The sequence below is a fragment of the Charadrius vociferus genome, unplaced genomic scaffold (assembly GCF_000708025.1).
Source record: "Charadrius vociferus isolate BGI_N301 unplaced genomic scaffold, ASM70802v2 scaffold636, whole genome shotgun sequence".
NCBI lineage: Eukaryota > Metazoa > Chordata > Aves > Charadriiformes > Charadriidae > Charadrius > Charadrius vociferus.
In genome coordinates this window covers 1043157-1065608 of record NW_009649189.1, presented here as the reverse complement: position 1 = coordinate 1065608, position 22452 = coordinate 1043157, and the positions used below count along the sequence as shown (strand labels likewise).

The following is a 22452-nucleotide window of genomic DNA, read 5'->3' as shown; positions in this document are numbered from 1 at the left end:
GAATGCCAGTGGAGAGCCCAAGCACTGCCCAGAAACTTCCCCATTTTTAAAGAATTCAATTTTTGTTTTCTTTCAGCTACAACACTGTAAAATATCATGGCCTTCCTTCTGCCTCTGCTCACATCTGGCAAGGGACAAAGAGATATTTGCGTGCATATTTCTTACCAAAAAAGCTTCGTTAAATTCAAAGAGGCAAGGAAATTGCTTCAGAAGCTGATGAACAGCATCCAGCCACTGGAGGAAAACTGGGCACTGCTCGTTCTGATCTTCCACCTTCTCCTGATGACCACAGCGATCGCCAAACTTGTGACCGAAATCCAGCCAATCTGATTCAACCAGCACCTGGAAACCCTGTGAATAGAAGAAGAAAACCTAACTGCAGACACTTTGCTGCAGGCACGTAGCAGGACAAGGCAAGCTGTGTCTGCCAGCAGTGCCAGGCAAACTCAGGGCTCCTGAAGGGCAGGGAAGGAGGCTGCACCGGTGCTCGCTTTGGGAGCAAAGCCACCTGAACATCAGAGGCTTCCAAACACAAACAGCGCTTATTTCTAGACAAAAACAGCTTGGAGATATGCACAGTTAAGAATAGGGAAGCAGCTGAGCCTTGAACACAAGAGGTTATTTACCACAGTACTTCACCAAAAACAGGCAGGAAGAGAACATGGAGAAACCCAACACCCACAACAGCAGCTCTGAAAAGCCACAAATGCGATCCTGCTCCTTTCTCCAGAGACTCTGAGCCAAAAGCTGCCTTTTAACAGACACGAACTAACAGCACAGCACAACTCATACCTCCATGGTCCTGTAGTAAGGATCCAGAAGAATCTTTGCCAGCGCTACAATCTGCGGAGTCCTGTCCCAGCCGTCCGAGCAATGAACCAGCACTGGGCGTCCTTCTCTGTCAACCGCACTGGAGACCAGCACTGCTGCCTTCAGCATGACAGAAAGGTGCTGCAGCCACTTGGTACTCTCCAGGGCTGAAAGCCAGCTAGAAGGTGTGCAAAAAGCAAAAAAAATGGTTGCTTAGCTCTCCAGTGAGGGAAAAAAAGTAAAAGAAGAAAAGCTGTATTTTAACCTAAGTCTTTTTGGAGTCCTCAATGGAAATCATTCTTTTCTAAAACATATTCAAGAGGAGCTAGCCAGCCTGGGAATAGTGCAAAGATTGCAACCCCTAATTTCAATTTTTCCCAGATACGGCTACATTTTAGAAATGCTCAGAGGACACAGAGAGCCAAGTGACACTGAGGCAGTGCTGCGATCCCTTCGGGATTACCAGGCATCAATACAAGCAGCATTTAAGCACTGCGAGCTTTTTCCTATCCCTCCATTTTCTGAGGCAGAAACCTGGGATAGGAAAAAGGAAGATGAAGGAAAAAAAAAAACAACCCAGGACATTAACAGATACAGTGTCAAACTCATCTAGAGAACAGTCACTTACTTGCTGGGGTCTGGCACCTGACTGCAGACAGCACGCAGGTACTGGAAACTGTTGCGGATGGAGTGGATGTTGGCCATGCCCATGAACACGACTTCACAGTTGGGGTAATACTCTGAACACAACAGAGATGGAAACGCTCAGAGAGAGCTACTGCCACTGCAGCAACTGCCTCCATACTCTTAGTTTAGCTGTCCCCTCGCCGCACCATTTCTGGTCTCCAGGTAGGCAGTTTTCCTACAAAGGCATTGCGGTCCAGTGTATCTGGGATAATGGACTTTGTACTAGCAAGAAGGGTAATGTGCTCCCAGAGACCGAGTACCAAAATGCTGACCCGCGCCCCAGCTGTGCTCTAGGACCCACTCGACAAAGTGGGTCCAAGAGGAAGATGTCCCGGGATGCTCACAGCCCTCTGTACCTTCACATTCGCAGCCGCCTCCCTTCGCTCTGTTGGCCACGGCCGCAGTGTAGGACCTGGCGTCAAGAATCAGCAGCTTCTGAGGAGTTCCTGCATTCTCCACGCCTGAGCACGCAGTCAGGGATGAGTCTGCAGAGACAGACATGGACTGAGCTCCCAGCACCTCCCTCTCTCCTACAAGAGGTCCCCAGTGCCACCCAACACTGGCCGCATAGGAGCCCAGAGACCTGTCCCACACACCACAGTCAAGGCACGACAGGGCCCAGATGATCCCCCTGGAGACCAGGTTTAAACCTTGCATTGTAACAGCCCTGTTAGCAGCAACAGCAGCATTTAGGTGTAGGAAGCGCTGAGTAATTCACATGTTTAGGAAAGCGCGGAAGGGAGCGAGCTGTCTCACCGAAGTCGGCATCGCAGGCCTCGCTGCCGTCGCTGCTCCCGTTGTGCGGCACGCCACCAGACACCTTCGCTCCGGGGTTCAAGGCACAGGCTTTGGCAATAGATGTCACAAGATACTCGTCATCAGCGTTTCGCCAGCCCCACCAGCTGATCTCAGGCTGGCTGCAGCGTGCTATCACCGCCCCGTTGCGCACGTGTCTGCAAAGGAAGCGAGAGCCCGATGAAGCCCCCAGGAGAGGCAAGGAACAACCCCAGCAACCTCCACCTACAGCCAGCACCCATGCAACCCTCCTCACTGCTTCATCTACTGCATTCACTCTTGCGTTTGAGCAGTGAAACAGGGCAGGGTTTTTCAAACGACCATTATTCATAACACCAGCAGTGACAGGGCTGTGGCTCGCACGGCAGCGGTGAGGAAGAGCAGATGGCTGCGAGTAGCGCAGGAGGGGCCAATGGGGCTGGAAGAGACGGTGAAGTGAGACTGCAGCGGAGCAGAGCGCAGGAGGGGCTGTCGGGAGCTGCCAGTGCTGGTGGATGGTGGCAGCTCCGGGGTCAGCTGCAGCTCCCGGGGCATTACCTCCGGGATCCAGGGCTCTGCCCCGGGCTCGACTACCCCCAAAACCAACAGGGGGGTTCTGAGCAAGGGGGAAGCTGCCAGTTGCTCTAGCCATTACCCTAACCTTTTTTTTATTTACAATAATATATAAAGATATATTATTATCTAGAAACATAAAATACTCTATGTATATAGATATGTAAATATTTATAGATTAAACTAGAGAGGAGAACTTCAAATAATTATGGTTGTACTTTGGGAAAGTAATAGTTACTTATTTTAATACTGTTCTGTTCTCCCATTCTTTCTCCCCCCCGCCCCCTTCCCTTAAAGTATGTACCAGTTGTTAAACCATTTCATTTATCACTTGTCAGGTAGAAAGATTAGCTCACTCAGCATCAGACTGGTGAGTTTCTGGGTGGAGGCCTGAGCTGGTGTTTATTAACAACCCCTAAAATGTGAACCCTACCCTGGCTGTTGCTCACTGACGCCTGGCAGAAGGCACGAAGTAGGACGAAGTGTTCATTTTTCACATGAACACACCAGTCCAAGTCACTCACAAATGGTCTGCAAAGGGAGCGGACAACTAGGTGACAAAGTTGCTGGTGACACAGAATTATCCGGGAGAGTCTATGGCTGTCTGGAAAAAGTTGCAAAAGATCTCGTGATACTCGGTGATAAAAATAGAGGATGAAATTTAGTATTAATAAATGAAAAATATTTACTGATGATCAAAACACAACTCCAGCCATTGATATGGAGCAGTGCAGTACAAACCAGCTGCACCGGTACAAGTCTCAAAGACTTTGAAGTCACTGTGGAGCTCTTGAAAAGCCTCAGCTCCATGCTTGAGAGGAGCAAAAAGTTAAGAATGTGCTAGCAGGTATTCGGAAAGGAGTAAGACAGAACATATTATGGCATCACATCTTACGCATCTTCAAAATGACAGAAATTTCTCACTAATTCATCTCAAAAAGGACAATGTAGTACTCAGACCTCCAGAGAAGCGTGGTGAGGACAACCAGAGGTGTAGAAGAGCTTTGCTATAGGGACAACAACTTAAGTAGGAACCAACTCCCCATCACGGCAGAAGAACAAGAATGGATGAGAAGCATAAAAGATCACAAATGATATAAAAAAGTGAGTTTGGAAGATTAGAAGGTTAGTCTTATTTTTCCCCAAATCAAACGAGCACTGGAACGGTCATGCCATAAGTTTAAGAAAAACAAAAAGTATTTTTTGGACAGCAAACAACAGAGAGTGGACTCACTGCCACAGTGCGATGTAGAAGTATAAACTGGTTCCAAAATACATTAAATTCACGGAAGCTCTGCCTACCAAGTGACTGCAAAGCAAAATCACATAATCTTCTGCATACTGTAGAAAATCTAAGATACCGGCAGCTCCCAAGATGCACCAGAGCAGAACTCCCATGTACCTGTCCCATTTGTTACACTTCCCCGAGACGCTGCTCCTGCTGCCTGCGGAGACCAGATAACAAACTGCACAGCCCCGACCTCGGTTCTCCTCAAGAGCAGTGTTTGCGCCTCCCTGTCCCACCACCCCTCATCCCGCACCTCTCCGCAGTTGAGTTGGAGTGAGAACAAAGATGTAGATAAAACTCCTGACAAACCACATCCAAATATATATTTTTTAAAAATTATTTGTAGATCAACACCTCTGAAAAAGTTGCATTGGTGGCAAAGTAGGGGACGTAACGCTCCAGATCCCAGAGCACACTAGCACAAGCCTCAAACCACCACCCAAAGGGCCATTTAGCTGCCAGCAAGGGCTACTGGCAGCGCTCTGAAGGTCTCTCTCTCTCCTTCTGCCACCCTGTGAGGGGCTCTGCTGTCCCACAGAGGCTGACAGTGCCCGTTTGTGTTATTTGCTGTAAGGCAGCACACCAAGAAAATGCGTCGAGGCTTTAAACTTCCTCTCACAGCATCTCACCAGCAGCTACCGCAGTTTGCAGGAACGGTTTTGCTTCTCAAAGAGAAGGTCCCCTTATTCTCCTGAGGCAACTTATCAATAAACGCAGAAAATGTATTGTCATTAATGACATCTCATAGATAATAACGATGAAGACTCTAAACTGAAGACTTCCAGAGAAATAATATTCCTGTTTGGCTAAGTCAAAATACTGTGGGGTGCTTCTTTGGGTGCTCTCTGCTGCTCTTTTGTTTTGCAGGGTGACTTACCGAGCAGTCACTCCCAGGAGATCTGTTCCTGTCTTCAGGATGGTTAATAGAGACAGCAGCAAAGGCTTTGTTTATACTAGTAAATGAAACAGAGCCGAGGTGTGGACTTAAGCACCCGCCTGTGATCATCCAAGCTTGTTTGTTAGCACACCCACAGCTTTTGGCCTGTGCCAACCAGCTCTTTCCCAGACAGCGCCTGGGCACGTTTTTGGAAATGCAGGTGCTGTGCGCGGGACTGCTCCCAAGAGGCTGTATGGATGCAATGGCGCTGTTTTGGGGTGCAGAGGGTAGAAAAAGAGTTTGGCTGCGTAGGCCACTTGAAGTCAGAGGTAGCCTGCTTAATGCAACACGACAAACATTGCCACAGAGTCAGATTAAACTCCGAGAACTTCTTGGTAGCACAAACCTCTCAGCACTGCAACAAACGCTGGGCAGGGGATGGCCTTGAGGTAGCCAGTTTCAAGAGACATGATGACATGCCAATAAACACAAGGAAATATGGCCAACATGGGTGAGCATGAAGTCATCAGCAAGCAGAAAGCGTAGCAGGTGCCAGCGGACTAACCAAAACCACAACTGAGCTCGCAATGAGCTTCCCAGGTCAGGGGAGCAGCCGTAGCTCGACTCTGCATTCCCTTGCTAATCTCCCCGGCACGAGTGTATGAAGCGTTTCAGGTCTTTTCTTGCTGGGGATTTCTGTGGAGGTTTTCCTCAAAGGAAAAAAAACACAACTCCTTTCTTGCAACTGGAATGGCAGAAGGTGCCATCATGTTTTAATGTATGTGGACAAAATTCTTCTTTAAGGATCCTCAGTTCAGTTTTAATGACTCCAGACCCTTTCAGAATGCAAAGCTGGAGCATGAGGTGCCTTTGTAGTTTAGCATTAAGTTTTTACTGCCAGAGTCATTCAGAGCACGAGGCCAGAGCACTGGTACCGTCAGTACGTGGCTGCCCCGAGAAGCTGTGGCTGCCCCATCCCTGGAGGTGTTCAAGGCCAGGTTGGACGGGGCTTGGAGCAACCTGGGCTGGTGGGAGGTGTCCCTGCCCAGGGCAGGGGGTGGAACGAGGTAATCTTCAAGGTCTCTTCCAACCCAAACCATTCTGTGATTCTGTGCCATTTAACAGATAACAATCATCCAGAAAGCATCAACTAACTCTCTCAAGTCCCCTCTCTGTTATTTTCTGGCCATAAGAGGGCTCATCCACAATGCAAAGCCAAGCAGCTTAACTTAAAACACAAGAGCTGAGAGAGGGTTTACAGAGCTGTCGCCTAAAAGTTCCCATCTGAGATGCATGTACCCAAGTGCTTTCATTTCCTGAGCCTCTGGGTTAAGCTCCTGGCTCACTCTGGCATGATCTGAAAGCCCGAGATGGAGCGCTCTGCCACGGGACTGGAGCAATGTCCACCATTTGCTTGCTGCTTCCCTGACAGCCACTGCGGCACCAACGCGGGCAAAGGTGATGCTGAGCATCTGCAAGGAGCTCTCTTGCTAACATAGTCCCAAGGTCTTCTGAAGGTGGCTGTGTAGACAGAGAGTAATAACCAGGAGTGGCTGGCATACAATGCCCGTCTGCCTCTGTAGTCAGCTAAATAATTAATTGCATCCTTTGCGTTGTTTTAAAAGTGAATTGTGCCTGGAGGCTCCTGCATCTCTCCTGCACATCTCCACTGAGGACTTGGAGATGGAGACCTGAATTTTTTCTTTGCTTAACAGCTAAATTATACTTTTTTTAAAAGAAAAGTGATAATGTGGTACCTTTGGTGTCACGTTTTACAGATCTGACTGTGACCCAATGAATGCAACCTTGTTCTCCAAAAGCTCTGAAGTCTACCAGACAGTCCTGCGGTTTGAGAGTCCCTGGGACACCGCTACCCAAACCCACTTGTCCACTCTCTCCTGAGCTATGAGTGAGGAGCAGGAGCTGAGTGTGAAGCTTTTCATTTCTTCCCCTTCCACACAGCACAAGGCACTCCAGAAGCAGCCATGGCCCTCATGGAGCCTCCTGGCCAAAAGACTTCAATCTTGATGGCAAAAGCTAAAGAGTGCATGAAAATGAGAGACACATATGGGCAAGCACTTGTCCCATCTTGTAACATCGCTTGTCAGCATCTTCTAATCTGATCCCAGGCTGCAAAGGGTTGCAGCTCAGCTTGTAAATTACTGGGTACCATTACAGTAATATTATAAAGCAAGGAACAAAATAATTTGCTAAAAGACAGGGCTTTGCCCTCGGGTGGGGAGGCACACTGGGACAGTCCCCAGTGCCAGGCCATTTTTAGCAAAAGTAATCACAAATACAATTAACTTCTTAGCTGACTTGGCTACAAAGAGGGAAAGGCTTCATGCGATAAGCAGCGCTCACTATTACTCTGCTGTAGGATTTAGTTCTTCTAGAAGTAATGCCGCATGTTTTGCCCGCATCTAACAGCAAACCACCTAACATGAAAACGTACGAGTCAAGGTACGTGTAAATTCACTGGGTTTGGTTCCTGGCTTTTGCATTTCCCAGGGCTGTCCTTTGTTGTGCAGCTCTGATATTTTCAATTTTTTTTTATATTTGGATTTAGTAATTGCTAACACAGAGTCTAAGGCCATAATGTACATAATGTAACCATAATGTACACTTTACAACCTGGGCACTGGCTGGGTGCAGCTACCCCACCAGCCTCCCATTTTTCAAACCCGTCAGTCTCCCAGAAGACCTGTTTAACGAGAAACCACCCCCCTACCCTGCAAAGCCCTGCTTTATTTGCTGCCCAGCTTCCCGCGTCCCCCTGTATGGATTCTTTTTGGACAGCTGACCAGGGAATATTTACCTGCTATTGAATCAACAGAGTTCAGCCACATGCAGACACTTCATTCTGTTACCTAAATGTTGTCAAACTCTCAGAACTGGGTCAAACCAGAAGCGATTTGCACTGGGGTGTTAAAAGGTATGCCCAGGCCTGAACACCTAGCTGAGAGCAGGGCCACGCAGCAGGCTCATTCGGGCTGAGGTTTCTTTTCCAAGCAGCAACCAGGCAAGTACCAAACTATGAAAAAGTTTGGAATCTCAAAGAAAGAGAACCTTAATTCGACACAGTGTTCTTGCTGCATCTCCCACAGGAGGAAAAAGTCCCCCACATCTTCAGTTCTAACCGCAAGCAGGGAAGAAGTAACAGCTACCAGAACGTTGTTTCTCCCTTCTGGAGAAGACCTGGCATTACTCTCGCTGACTGCGTGCCTAGAGAGGCCGATGTGTGTGCTGGGAGGAGGAGGAGGAGTCCTGAGAGCGGCATGTTTGCAGGTGGGAGGCAAACGGAACAGGCAGTGCGAGGACCTGGACGCAGCTCTCGCTGTCATGCCTTGCTCCACGGCCCCACACGCCTGCTCTGCTAACCTGACTCCACTGTGCCCCGCGCGAGAGTAAGAGCAAAAGGACGGCTGTTGTGGGTTTGGGGGACAGCACTGCTTTGGTTTTGTGTTTACCTGTACACCACCACAGGGATCCTCTTCCATGACCTAAATGAAGCCACGTTCTCTAGCTCCTTATCGGTGATCCAGACAGGGACCAGCAGCTTCTGAGGATAACTGGAACAAAGCCTGGAGAAAAGAAAGCACAAAGGCAAGATGAGAACTCGGCAATCACAAACCTGCCCCATAGAAGATGTGCAGAGAGAAGGCAGGAGCAGCTCACGTTTCCCCACACTCAGCATGCAGGACTGGCACGCTCCCTCTTCATATCTGTCTTGGTACTGTCTCAACATGGGAAGAGTGACCCAAAGAACACTGTCAGGAAGGAGCTGAGAGAAGACAACCTCCTTTCACTTCAGGCCTCACCTCCAGGCCTATGCTAAGTACCCCAGTACTTCCCAAGGGTGCCTGTGGAACATCCTCTGGATTTAAGAATTCATGAGGGTTTAGGGGAACGGACATTAATATATATGGAGTTTGGGGTTTTCTTGCAGCACTTTCAAACCCAGAAACACACACAGCTTCTGGTGCATGATGATCTGCAACTTTCTGCCTTGCAGCAAACAGGTCACTGCTGGTAAACTTTACGCATTTCTCTGCATGGGAAGACAAAACTCTGCCCAGAAAGATGGCAATGGTGATTTGGTGTATGCTATGACGTGAGGGAGATCTAAAAGAATATCTTGTTTGGTGGGGTGCCAGAAATCACATTCCTAATTGCACATCTGAACACACAGGCAGCAGCAAGAGGAACGTGACGGGCAAGTCCCTACCAATCCAGTCCCCTGGGGAAGGAACTCGCAGCCCGCACAGCTCATTGCAGGGGGAACCCGACTCCTCAACGGGCAAAGCTGCAGCACCAAAGGAGACCCACATCAGAATAAACCTGAAGTGTAAAGTAGTTCAGCTGAAATGGAAATTCAGTTGGTGGGGAGTGGGGGAGATGGGAAGAACTGATAAGACTCTGAATGCTTAAGTCCCCCCAAAAAATTGTTAAAAACCCAACTGCAAGTCCATTAACAGCAGGGCAAGAGGGGAGCGCCAAACAGCGTGCTGAGGAGAAGGGGAGAGAGCAATATGAGTAAAATGAAGCGCAGGTAAAAATCCAGGAGCGCAAGGGCGTCCTGGTTACTGCAGATACTGCCCTGCCCCTGCCTCGCAGGCTGTGGGGACAAAGCCCTGCCTGGACAAAGCCCTGCCTGGACAAAGCCCTGCCTGGCCGCTGGACCAGCTGGGCTCCAGCAGCCCAGGCAGACAAAGCCCTCCATGACAAGGAACATCAAAGGGCAGCTCTAGCTCCAGGCTATAACCCACATCATTTAGAAGGAATGTTTCGGGGCAGATGGGAAGCAAACTGAGGGGGGTGAAACTATCATCCAGCCAGTAAGCTCCGGAGAGTGGCCTGGTGTTCCCCAGAGCCCAGGCTGTCCCCGCTGATGGCAACAGGCAGGATACAGCGCTTCGTGTTGTTTAGATCGTGATGCTAGTGAGGAACTGCCTGCCATGTTAGAAGATGGCACTTCACACAGTGTCTAGACAGCTTCTCAGAAAGCCCCAGGCACAAGGCAAGGCTGGTCTCTGGGATAAAAACAACAGGGTGAGGAAGAGGAATCCAGGAAGCAAAATTAAAGCTGTCAGGTAAGAAGCTGAAGACCAGCATGTCTGTGGTAGGATTGTCTAGGCTTGGACATCTCTGAAATGCCTCAGATTCCATGTGTAAAGTTGGTCAGGAAATCACAGAAGCATTGAAGTGTGACTGCGAATAAAGGTATGTGGAAGAGGGTAAGCATCTTTTAAAAGATCTGGAGGAACTTTTGGAATAGCTGAGTCTATACAAGAAGAACTGGCTTCATCAAAATGAAAATAGAATCGGTTCCCTATCACTTCAGATGAAACATTACAGGAGATGTCTTGAACTAAAAATTGAGGAGAGTCAGTAGAGGAGAGGTTCAAGAGCATATCTTCTAAAAGTTAAGACACTAAAACTCTGTAGCCTTAGGAAAACAATATGACAGAATTCAATAAAATTCAGGTAGGAAACAGGACAGCCTCAAAAAGTTAAGCCAGATTTAAGCAGGGCACATAAAAACAGGCAATGAGGTCAAGACAAACAGACCTGCGCTTCTAGGCTAGAATTCCAAAAAACAAAGTAGAATACCTGAAAAAACAGGATGAGTATGTTGGCTTAGTAGCACCTTATAAACTTGATACAAGGAAGATTTTAATGGTACCCTAAATTGCAGAGCACAAGCTCTGTTCACTAGGTCCCATGTTCGTACAAAGTGTGGTATCTTCCAGGAAAACGTGAAGGTAAGAGTGTGAGGCTACGAGTTACCAGCACCCACAAGCAATGCAGAATGTGCATGGACTCAAATCCCGAGCCTGAAGAGAAACAGGAGAGCATTGAGGCCACACTACCAACCACTGGAGCGACAGTAATGATATCCACGAGAGGCTGGAAGAGATTCAGAAAGGCTGCGAGGGCAGAAATCACCGCGGGAGACTGGGTGTTGCTTCCACCTAAGACTCAGAAGCGCCACAATAAGGCATGAGACAAAGGCGACATTTTCAAACGCGATCAGCTGCTTCTTGGTGCTACCAGCCAGATAACACAAAAGTATGTAACTCTTCCTTTGGTCCTAAGCTGCTCCAAAACACAGTAACTGCAAAATCCCTTTGTTACAACATTTATCGCACAGTAGAGTTCAACAGTATTTTTAGAGGGGACAAAGCCTCCCACGCCAGTAACAACCAGTTTCAGAAAGGAGGGGGAGCTTGCAGATGATGTGATGCTTACTTGAACATGCTATTCAACGGGAACATAAAATGCATCAGAAAGAGCTGGCAGAGTTAAACACTGAAAAGAAGGATTTTAGAAATAAAAGGACATCCTTCAAAAGAGGGGACATGTTTCCAAAGGATGCGAGAGGAGCCAAATGTGCACCTGAATAAAAAAAATGGTAAAAAGGAGACACGTCGTGCAGTTCGAGAAATGACCTGTAAAGATTAAAACTCTGAAGACCTTTTTCAAACATCTGGGAGGTATCGGCCTGCTACCGAGGTTGAAGGTCTGGATAGGATCAGCAAGATCACAGAAAAAAAATCAAAACTATTCGCATTGGTGTTCAGCAGAAGAGCCCACAGAGAAGCTGCCAGCCCTAACTCTGGTTTACAAGGGACAAGGCGCAAGAAGGGACGAATGTTGAAACTTCTGCAGGGGAAGTTTTAGAACAATCTGCTAGGAACAAGGAGTAACTCATCACCAGGACTAGATAATGCTCGCCATTTCTACAGCAACCCAGATGCGCGCCTGGTGAATGATTAACGGAGATGCGTAAGCTATTGCTTACCTTGGCTGGGGTGCCGGAGGAATGAAAGGTGGCAAACACGCTATCAGCTTTGTAAAAAGGTCTCTGGGGCGAATGTGGGAAACCACTGGAGTCTGACTTCTGTACAAAGCACCGGACTGCCACAGTTGGTGTGAGGGTAAATACGGTGCACTTGGGAAGAGTCAACACGGCTTTTGTGGAGGGAGGTGGCACCTCACGTACATAGTTTGCTGGAAACATCGCTGAACGAGCAGATACGGCCCCCACGGCTTACAGTCGATTTGGATTTTCAGAAGGGTTTTTATGAAATTTGTGTGGGTGCACGTGTGCGCGTGTGTGTGTGTGTTTTAACAGGCAGCTCACCAAAGCCTTGAAGGAGGCTCCTCCTCAAGTAACTCTTGAAAAAATAAGGAATAGTATAGAATTTCAACAGTCGTTTTTCACAAGGAAGTGAGTCCTAAGGGGACACACGCTTGTCCCTGTGCGGTGCAATAGGCTCACGTGCCACGTGGAAGAGAGACCAACTGCAAAGCAGCGCGTGTCACGGAGGAGTGGCCTGAAAGACCCCGGGACACAGGATGAGGTGTTTTCGAAACTGTGAGGTTTGATCCTGGAAAAAGGTGGCTGTAACACCACAAATGCGTCCCATCGGCACGAGCCACATGGACAGACAAGGACCCACGAAGCCTCTTCTTACCACAAGTCCAGCAAGAGAGATTTTCCTTTGCAGAACGCAAAGCCACACGCTTTATCGCAAACGGTCCTTGCAGACTTATTGCCTGCACATTCACATGGCAAATACAAGCAAGACCACTTTTCCAATAAAAGCAAAATAGTATTACAATTTCTAGGGAAATGTAAAAAAAAAAAAAAACAAACCAAAAAACACAAGACAAAATATGAACGAAGAGCAGTCACAGAAATAAGCAGGAAACATCAGCTGTCTACACCAGTGACACAGAACTCCAGACAGCTTTTTCCTCAACGTCAAAAATAAATAAAACCACAGCGCCAAAAAGATCAAAGCTGGAAACGAGCATCAACAACTGAGAGAAAGGTGACTGTTTTCTTCCTTTTTGAAGGAACTACACGTGCACGGAACCCAGCAGCACGAAGGCCGATATGAAACAGCTCCTCTTTCGGGCAGCATGGGGGCACCAGACAGGAATGTCAGGACGTGGCCATTTCTCTGGGGATACAGATCACCAAAGCAGCGAGAGCCACGGAGAGATCACGGAATAATTTTATTATCACTGGATGCTGAAATAGTAGACTTTTATCAAGACCGAAGGAGTGGTTATTATATGCTTGTATTGCTCTAATTTTATGATGGCTGTCGCCAGGAAGAAGATAATAATTTCCAGATAAGGACATCTCGGAACAGACTTGAAAGACAACGAACAAAGCCATTACCTTGGAGTATCCTGTCTCTAACAACACAGTTTTGCCAATGCTGGGAAATAAAAGATAAAAGGACTATAAACAGTTAAAAAGTAACCCGATTCCTGTGAATAGAGGCAGGTGGCAATGATCAAAAGCCAAGGCAGGATTTAAAGACACACTCCCCAAAGCAGCAAGAGAGAACTGGTTTCTGAGTTGCACAAGCAAATTACACCACCCTTAAGATCTTGGGACGTCTGCAGGAAGCCGAGACCTGCCAGGATCCCCAGGTAGGAACTCAGCAGATGGAGGAAAGCAAAACCAGGCCTGCATCCAGCTCGCTGAGGTTTCTTTCAAGTTCTTTCTTCCCTGGTTTGGTTGGAAATAAAACATCTGTCTTTAGAGAAGTTGGCTAATTGCTGTGTATTACAGGCCAGGAAGCGAACCACAGATGGTCAATCTAAGTTGAACTTTCTGAAACAGTCAGAGGGAACCACATCCCAAAATCTAGCAGCAGGAGAAAGCCTGACTGCTCTCGAAGACATGCAGAGACCTACAGGTTGTGCACTCCAAAACCGAGCAATTCAGGAAAACAGTTTTTATTCAACATCCTTAGAGAAACTGAGTAAATGGCCATCAAAGTCATGTTAACAGTCCAAAAGCAATGATGCAGTCAGTATGGCCAAGTAAAAACTGTAAATCAACCCCCAAATCTAGTGCTTGCTGCCTGGATTCCTGAGGAAGAGAGACGAGAAAAGGCAGAAAACTGTAAAACTCCAGCAGGATTTCCCCAGGCCAGTGTGCCCAAGGCTTCTCATGGTCTCCACAAGAAACCGGTGACCTGGAACCGTTCGATATATAGGTGACAGGGATGCCTTTACTGGCTGAGGCATAGACAAAAGACTAAGGGATACCAGCCGTTTCAAGGAAAGGATTATAGGGAATGCAGAAATGAATACATCTGTCAAAGCTTAATAAAATCCTGTTGGCTTAATGCCACCTGCTGCAAAGAATGCAGCAGCGCTTCTCCGAGAGCTCCTGTGCTGTTCTCCACGAGAAGACGACAGGGTGGAATCACTGACGTGCTGGTGGGAAAGAGCTTCTAGAGATCTCCACTCCAACCCCCTGCTCGCAGGGAGCACCTCCAACACTAGGTCATCCAAGACTTGAAACACTGTGATGATGGAGAACCCCCACCTCCCTCAGGATCTGTCCCAGCACACCACCATGTCCAGTCTGAACCTCCCAAGCTGCAACTTGTGGCCGTTGCCTCTTGTTCAGTCATCTGCCACTGTCAGAAGAGTTTTGCTCCATCAGCTTTGTACCTGCCCTTCCAGCAGCTGTAGCTGCAAACAGATCATCCTTTTCCTCTTCCCCACCTGAGCGAACAAGCCTCGCTCATTGCCCAGACTTCCACGCATCCTGACAGCACTCCACCAGCTCGCTCCCAGTTTCTCAGCAGAGCTGAATAGCTGCCCGACTTTATGAAAACTGTATTTTTCATTTTAAACAACACGAGCATTTTAGGGACAATGACTGATTAGAAAGGTAACCCTACGATGGACAGTTCCTCCGAGACTCCAGAACATCTTCAAGGATGAATTATGGCCGCCCCATTATAAACTACCTGAGTCAGCATTTACAGTTGCTGCTAGCTCTGATGTTTGGGCTGTATTCGTTCTTCAATTCCACGACGTGAAAGGCAGAAAGAAAGGGAATCTGGCTCATATGCTGATCTGCCTGAGGGTTATCAAGGCCAGGAAGGGGGATTAGCTGGAGTCTTACTCATCCAGTGCTCTGCACGGGGATCGCAAAGGGAAGAAGGTAAGGAAAGAGGAGAGTGGGGAGAGCCTGGTGGTGACACACTCACTTGTAATTGTTGTTTATGTCAGAGACGCGCCAGACGTTCTGCAAGTCAAAGCCCATCCTCACCAGCTCCATCTCAAATCGGTATCTCACATGGTCTCCTGGAAGAGCAGAGCACAGGGTATTTATTTACAGACAGTTAAGCAGAACTGATGAAATCTAAACACGTTAGTGGCAGCTCCACAGCAACTACTGTAGGCTGAAGAGAAACTGCAGCAGAGCTGGCTGGCAGGGATCTGGCTTCGGAAGCCAAAAAGACTTGTCCCTCACAGGGGTCCCTCTGCTTATTTTGTGAAGTCAGACCTCTGTCTCAGGGCACAGAGAAGCACGGAAACAGCCTTCTCGCATCAACATGGGAGTGTGTGGGGGTGTGTGTGTTGATTTAATCCACTTTTGCCCTTCCGACAGAGATGGCTTCCAAAGTGGATGTCAGGAGCCCCGGGGCAGAGGAGTACTGAGCCCCCACCCCAGGCAGTTCCTTCTTCAGACTGCACTCGCAGGGGCTGACTCAGGGTTTGCTCTTATGTTTTAGCCTCGCCTTACAAATCCTGGATGTCTTTGTTGCTTGAGTATCAAATGTTGTTAATAAACAAATACTACAAAGCTCTTTGCCTCATTCATATCCTGCAGCAACAACTTCCACAGATAAGTTTGTTTATACTACAGAATAATACTTCCTCTAAAGGAGAGACAGCAAATATCTCCTAATTGCTGGTGTTTGGGACAGGGTAAGAACATGTAGGTTACTTTTTCTCTATCAGTTTCTTTTTGGTACCTTTTCCAGCTATACTATTCAACCCCAACCCTCCATCCCAACCTGTGTACAGACATTTCATCCAGGGTACTGCTTCTCTCCTCTAACACCAGCACATTTTTAAGTCTAAAAACAGGTTTGTCACTCATTTTAATCCCCTTTTATTCATGCCGAAGCTGTTTAAAAGACAAAGTGACTGCAAGTGAACTTTGTGTTACCAGAGAAGGGAAACTCCCGGTCCACACGAGGGCACCATCACAGCTCTGTTTTTCTGCTTCTGGATTCAAAGATTTTATTTGTGCCTGTGTAAGCCTGAGCCAGACATCTCCCCAGACCTGATCACTGCACTGTCATGGCATTTCTAGGTGTTGCAGAAGATATGCAGATGGACTCATATTAATTATGCCACCTCAAAGCTGATGATGTTTACCATTCAGGGACAAGACTGCTTGAGCGTTCTGTCATCATGATGAGAACACTAAAGTATGTTTCCTTCATTCACAAGGAGAAAGGGAAATGCTGCTTATGTGTTGCTGGCTCAGAACGCTCCTTCTTGTGCTTATTACTATTATTCCTCTTACTGTGTTTGTTATCCGGCAGCATCTGGGATCAGCTGGATCTCTGGGCCATGTACAGGATGTCCCTAAGCAAGATGAACTCGGGCTATGGCCACAGCAGAGCTTAAGACATAGCCAGAGATCAGTTTATGAACATTTCTAACTGCATTGCAGTGCTTCTGGACAGAGAGCAGGAAGGGGACCTCAGGGCCAGGAGCTCACCTGGACGGCAGAGATGCGCATGTTGATCCTCCTCATCAACACAGACTCCTAAGCACCACGCGTGGTAGGCAAACGCAAACAGGTCCTCAGGCTTTGCAGGGCGGGCAATGGCTCGAGTCAGCCTCTTCAGCCACTCCTGGCACTGCTTAAAGGTGGAAAAATGGCACCTGCAAACCCAAATGCAAATCATCCTCAGTGGGTACATTCATACAGCCAAGACAGGCAGACCAGGAGCTCTGCTCCTCTTAACCGGGAAAAGGAACAAAGTGCCAAGTCTTGGTAACCTCGGCCATGAACAGCTCAACTCCAACGGCAGCGCAGAGAGAGACACCAGAGCTCATCACGGCAACTGGCCTGCAGCGGCATCTACAACATAGCAATAAAACGGATACCTGATCACTTTGGAGTCCTTGCAGACGATGTGAAGTTGGAACATATCCCGACACTCCACGCTTTCCATCATCCTCAAAGGCACCTGCGAGGGACAGATGTAGGGCATGACAAGACATACCACATCCCATAGCAGACACAGCAGCTTTGCCCACAGGCCCATCACGCACAGTCACGTCTCTATCAACAATCGTGAGCTTCTGCTTCACACTACAAACCCACTCTGAGGTTTATGAAGCTTCATGACTCAGCATAGAGCCTCCTTCAGCAATTACTATTCCGATTTCTATTCTGTCCCTGGGTAGTCTCCCACCTGGGGCCAGTGACTGACTAAATCACATCCAGACAAGCACAGGTAACTGTGCCGAACAAACGCTGCAATAGAAGATGGCAAGTGAAGACAGTGAGAGAAAGCTGCAGGCTCCCACTGACTGACTATCGGTTCCTGGTTTCCAGGCAGAAGTGTCATTAACAGTGGCCTGCAAGAGACCTTAACAGTCTTAAAACTGCCAAATTTAATGCTTGAATTTTAAGAGAATAGCAAAGGAAAGACCTAATTATCATCCAAAGGAAAATTCCATCAACACCCCAAAAGGCAGCAGCAAAACAGCAATAGCATGACCAGCAGTAACTACAGACAGCATCAGGCCTGGCATCCTTCAAGAGGCACAGCTCCCACACCACAGACCACAGAAATGGCTTATGCGCCCCCCCAAATACCGCGAGAGATTAGGTTCAGGCAGCAGGAGCAGGCAGATCCAGACTTACATTGATCACAGAATCCTTGAATTTGATATGAAGCCGGTAGTTGGAGATGGCGATCACAGCATCGTTTGCATGGCCAAGATACTCCACTCCCTCACCCTGCAACACAGTGAATGGGACCTGGAAGGGAGACATCACTAATTCAAGACACACGTAGAGTACTTTGTGCGCCACAAATGCCAAGAGCCACTCTTCCCACTGCCTCTGCAACTCACCTCATGCACAGCATGAGAAATCATGCACAGCAACGTGCTCTTCATGCACTGAGAGGGCAGCAACACCAAACAGCACTGGTACCCGCTGCCCAGCCCCACATGATGGATCTTCTTCCAGGGATGCCTCAGGAGCCACTGGGCACCTCCTGATGGACAATTACTTGCGGAGGAGAGGTGTGACCTCAAACACCACGTACACCAGCTGTGGGCACCTGTCCCCAAGGGTGCTGCCCGGGGGCAGAGGGCTTTATGGTCCCTGCTTTGTAGAGAGGGTGAACACAGCCCTGGTGCAAGTGGTGTGACGAAGGCCACAATCTCAGGCACCGCTCAGACACGAGTTGGGGAGTGCTCTGCACAGCTCCAGGCAGAGCCCGATACGATCGCAGCCCTCTGCCCCAAGAGAGGGTGTCGCATACGTGATCCTGCTGCGGCATTTGAATCAAGGGGGATCTGAGCAGCACTACAAGACTCACCGGTACCAATCCACGTAAGTAAACGGATCAAAGTTTTGCCCAATTTCTGCCAACAAGGCTCCGAGGGAATCTCTGTGTATAGTTATTTGTACAACTGAGGAAACTTCTTAAAGTTACCTGCATTAGAATTATTTTTTTTAAAAAATCCAGATAATCAAGTACCTTTCTGGTTTTCCCTATCCGCCCAGACATGCCGTAGCTATTTTTAAAACTGGGTATCCTGGCAGGTGGCCAAGTGTGACTTTTCTTTTCTTGTATGAAAAAAAAAAAAGAAAAAGAAAGCAGAACAGCCTAAAATTCACCAGGCCCCTTTCTCCTTAGCTAAGTAGGCTCCTCATTGTTCCCTGAATGCCACCTACACCAGGTGATGTTGGTAACCAATTATGCAAAAAAAAAAAAAGTCACGAAGATTTATTATTTCAGCCAGAGCCCTTCACTTGCCAGACAGGGCATCTGATGAAACCGATTTGTTACACTGTAATTAGTACAAGTCATGCTGCCTTGTCTTTATCACCAAGTAGTTTCTATGGCTTGGGTATACACTGCCTAAACACCGAATTTGCTGGATTTCAGACTTCATGTGCAAGTGACAATTGTACTAATGACTTCTCCCTTCTTAAGTTACTTGTACAAAAATAAAACCTTAGACTGGCACCTGTCTGAAAACCCTTTAAAAATTTTAATTTTTTGACATTAAGAGAACGTACTTTCTTTATTTCTGCAGTTTATTTATGCATGCTTGCCAGAGCTGTTTTTAGTTGGCATGTGTTCCTTCTGCTTACGTGGCTCTTTCACACAGCAACAGAAGGGAGACAGATTAGAAATGGGATGGTAAAACCGCAAGAACTGACAGAGGGAAATCCTGGAATAAACTGACAGGTGCCTGAATACAGCTTCTTATCAAGCCCATGGCGTCCTTTTAGACTTTGCTTTGCATTAAGAGAAGAACAATTTACTGAACGCAAATTACCCTTTGAGAGAGGTGAACTTTGCGGTCCTCCATGCAGAAGACTAAAGCAGATTCTGCTCTTCTCCAGGTGGTCTCAGCTCAGAGTCATCTCAACGGCTTCGTATCCCGAAGGCTGCAGACCTGCAGCCTTGACCCCGTGCACCTCCTCAACCCGCCTCAATCCTCCCGCTGCCACATTTCAGTCCCTGCTTTTATCAGCACCGCTTACTGAGACGATGCCGATCAGAGCAAACTCAAATACTGCAGCAGCAGTGAGAACACACAACGCGAGCTTGGCTCCAGCCACAGGAGAATGGCGAGCACTGGGACAAGGTGGCAGTGGACTATGTTAAAGGAAGCGACGAACACCCGCAGGCTTTGGCTCCCACCGTTGAGAACACCGCCGTTGCTGCACAGCAGCAACAGCACCCGGGTCTCTTTCAAGGGCTTTTTGCAGCAGGAGGCTGGCACCATATGGAGGTTTCTCTTTCCAACAGCTCTGCAGCCGGAAAATGCCAGGAGCAACGTGTATTAGGGCCAGATCAGCCATTGCAATTCACGCTATGGCTACACAGAGCACAGCCCAGCCCTGATGTTCCACCTGTCCCAGGCAGCGTCTACCTGCTGCAGAGAGCTCCGCAGGCAGTGTGACAAATTCTCACTGTCGGCACAGGGGGAGGACAGGGAATACCCAGGACGGCTCTGTATTGCATCATGTTCCAGCCGTTATTTCCCAGCGATAGACGCGATGCTGTACAAATCGCAGCATCTTGGCAGGGCTGGGAAGGCAGGGCCAGGGCGTACAGAACTGCCGTCAGCAGCCTCCACGCACGCAGAAGGACTCACCGGTCTGAATGTGACCTACAGCACAGCACTGGCAAGCCTGCGGCCTCCAGAACACCTCCAGGGCTGGAGAGCTGCTCTCAGGTTTCACACTACCAGAGTGGAGCCTGCCGCATCCCGACACGGACGGTTTCGTTTTTTTTACTTCCTTACCTGCAATGACTCTTCCTCCTTTATGAGCTCTTTCGGGGGGAACAAGTCCTTGGCCTGGATATACTCCAAACTGGGAGGGCCTTCCTCACCCTGCATTGCAAACAAAACACACATTCAGACAGTGGTTTTTATGAAAAGGCAAAAATCGAGGCTGCTGGATACTCTCAGCATCCCAGTACTGTGGGGATGCCCTGGACCTGTGCATGGGAACACCTCCAGACCGTACTCTCTGCATTGCAGGACCCCCGCAGTTCCTCCTGCTGTTGCAGAATACCCACCGCTCAGCGGCAGACTGAAGCAGACTCTGAGTCCTGTCCCTTCCAGCTGCGTGGTATTTGGAAAGCCAAGCAGATACACCTTGACCACGCATAGGATCTCAAACCAGTGTGACCGCAATTTGTCCTGTCAAAGGTTACCCCATTACCTTCATGGTGGTGCCGCAGCAGAAACACTGTAACACAAAGGGTTTCCACCTACAGTTCAGCTTTGACCTACTCTTCCTCCTCTTATATTCACAAGGACTGCCTTCTTCTGGGAGAGTTCATTTTCACTCTTAGCCCAAAGAAATCTGGGAAGAGCCCACAGGTTTTTGAGGAGAATGTGCAAGTATGAAACATAACCCTATAACAACTGCATCTAAGCGCACCCGACATGTGCTACTGACTGGTGACAGCACCCAAGCAGGGCATTCGTCCTCAGAGCAGCTGAACGCGTCTGACCTGCTCAGACGGACACCCTGGGAAGCCCACGGAGGCCTCGGAGAAGTGGTCCGAGAGGAGACACGGAGACTGGATATGCCATGCTTGGATAAGCGGAGAGAGCGTCTCAGTTTGGGACCTGTGAATCTTCAGTCACTCATGAAAGTTTTGGTCCTCATTTTCACCAACCCTCAGCCCACACTGCCAAACCACCGTCTCGCTGCATCCAGACACTCTGCTGGGGACACTCGCCTGCCGGGAGCCCAGGACGGTGTTAATTCTACGGGTATGTGGTGTGGGAATGTATTCCTCAGGATGCCTCTTGCTCTCTAACTATAGCTCCTTTAGGTTCCAGCATTTATTAGAAAATACTCTGTTCTATATGCATTAAATAATATTTTAAAATGAAATATCTTTCTGGTTAAGCCACCGAAGCCAGAACCCTGGATTTCAACCTGAAGAAACAGGAACCCAACCCTTTTGGCTCAGTCATACAGTTATATTTAAAGTGATGCTGAATCCCCATACGTTGCTGACAGCCGCTCGAGCCTCTGCACCCCCAGGTACCCGGAGCGCTCCCCGCACCTCAGGCGAGGGTGGGCAGCCCCCGCACAGCCCATCGCCTCCCCGGGCGCAGAGGTACCTGTGCACACACTACCTGGAGCGAGCAAAGTGCTGGGTATCAGCCCCAGTCGGGGGCAACGGCGCTGCCCCTCCTCACCCGCTCAGCAGGTCCCTGCGTGAGGCTGCGAGGGACATGGGGCACAGCACCTGCTCTGGCAGCCGCCGCTTACTGGAGACCACGGGGGGCTCGGGGGCCTCTCCTGCCAGCGGCTCGCTCTGACGCCGAGGCACTAGCCCAGGAGAACACAAAGGACAGGTGCGTGCCGGTGCAGCGGGCAGGGAGCAGAGACTCCCTCCTCTCCCATCACCACTTCGCAGCTTGCAAAGAAATCCCAGTGAGCAGCAGGAACTGGAACAGGGCATCCCGAGCTCTCCACCGGCCTGGGTGCCCTTGAGCTGCCCCTCGCCTGCAGCACGGGATGGGCAGGAGGCTGAGCATCTCCTCCTGCCACGGCGCCGTCACAGGGTATCAGCAGGGTGGGGGGCTCAGGACGCCGCTCTCGTCGCAAGCCAGCCACCTCCTGAAGCCCTCGGAGCCCATTTGGCCACCAGTCCTTCTGGCGGGGGGTTGGTTCTGCAGGAAGGGGCATCAGATCTGCTTCTGAGCAAGGAAACTCCTTCCCCAAAAGGCATAAAAGACGCAGAGCTCAGGACCCCCTCCCACTACACCACCATCCTGGCAGCAGCAGCACAGGAGGGGGTCTTGCACACCCCTGCCTTGCCCGCCGCAGCCATGGCAGGGGCGCCGGGGGCCCCCCGGGGCGGCCGCT

The 22452-nt window shown here is 49.0% G+C and overlaps 1 protein-coding gene across 1 annotated transcript in view; it reads right to left on the bottom strand.

Moving 5' to 3' along the window:
* MTMR4 (myotubularin related protein 4) overlaps positions 1-20790 on the bottom strand; it is a 25469-nt gene extending 4679 nt beyond the window's left edge. Inside the window, exons 1-12 of the mRNA XM_009888876.1 lie at positions 20785-20790; positions 20361-20450; positions 17731-17847; positions 16965-17047; positions 16573-16739; positions 15044-15140; positions 8480-8593; positions 2254-2450; positions 1854-1982; positions 1439-1550; positions 793-988; positions 166-351 (exon numbers count right to left, since the gene is read on the bottom strand). Coding sequence (XP_009887178.1) covers positions 166-351; positions 793-988; positions 1439-1550; positions 1854-1982; positions 2254-2450; positions 8480-8593; positions 15044-15140; positions 16573-16739; positions 16965-17047; positions 17731-17847; positions 20361-20450; positions 20785-20790 — 1494 coding nt within the window. The remainder of the gene's footprint in view (positions 1-165; positions 352-792; positions 989-1438; positions 1551-1853; positions 1983-2253; positions 2451-8479; positions 8594-15043; positions 15141-16572; positions 16740-16964; positions 17048-17730; positions 17848-20360; positions 20451-20784) is intronic.
* Positions 20791-22452: the final 1662 nt, after the last annotated feature.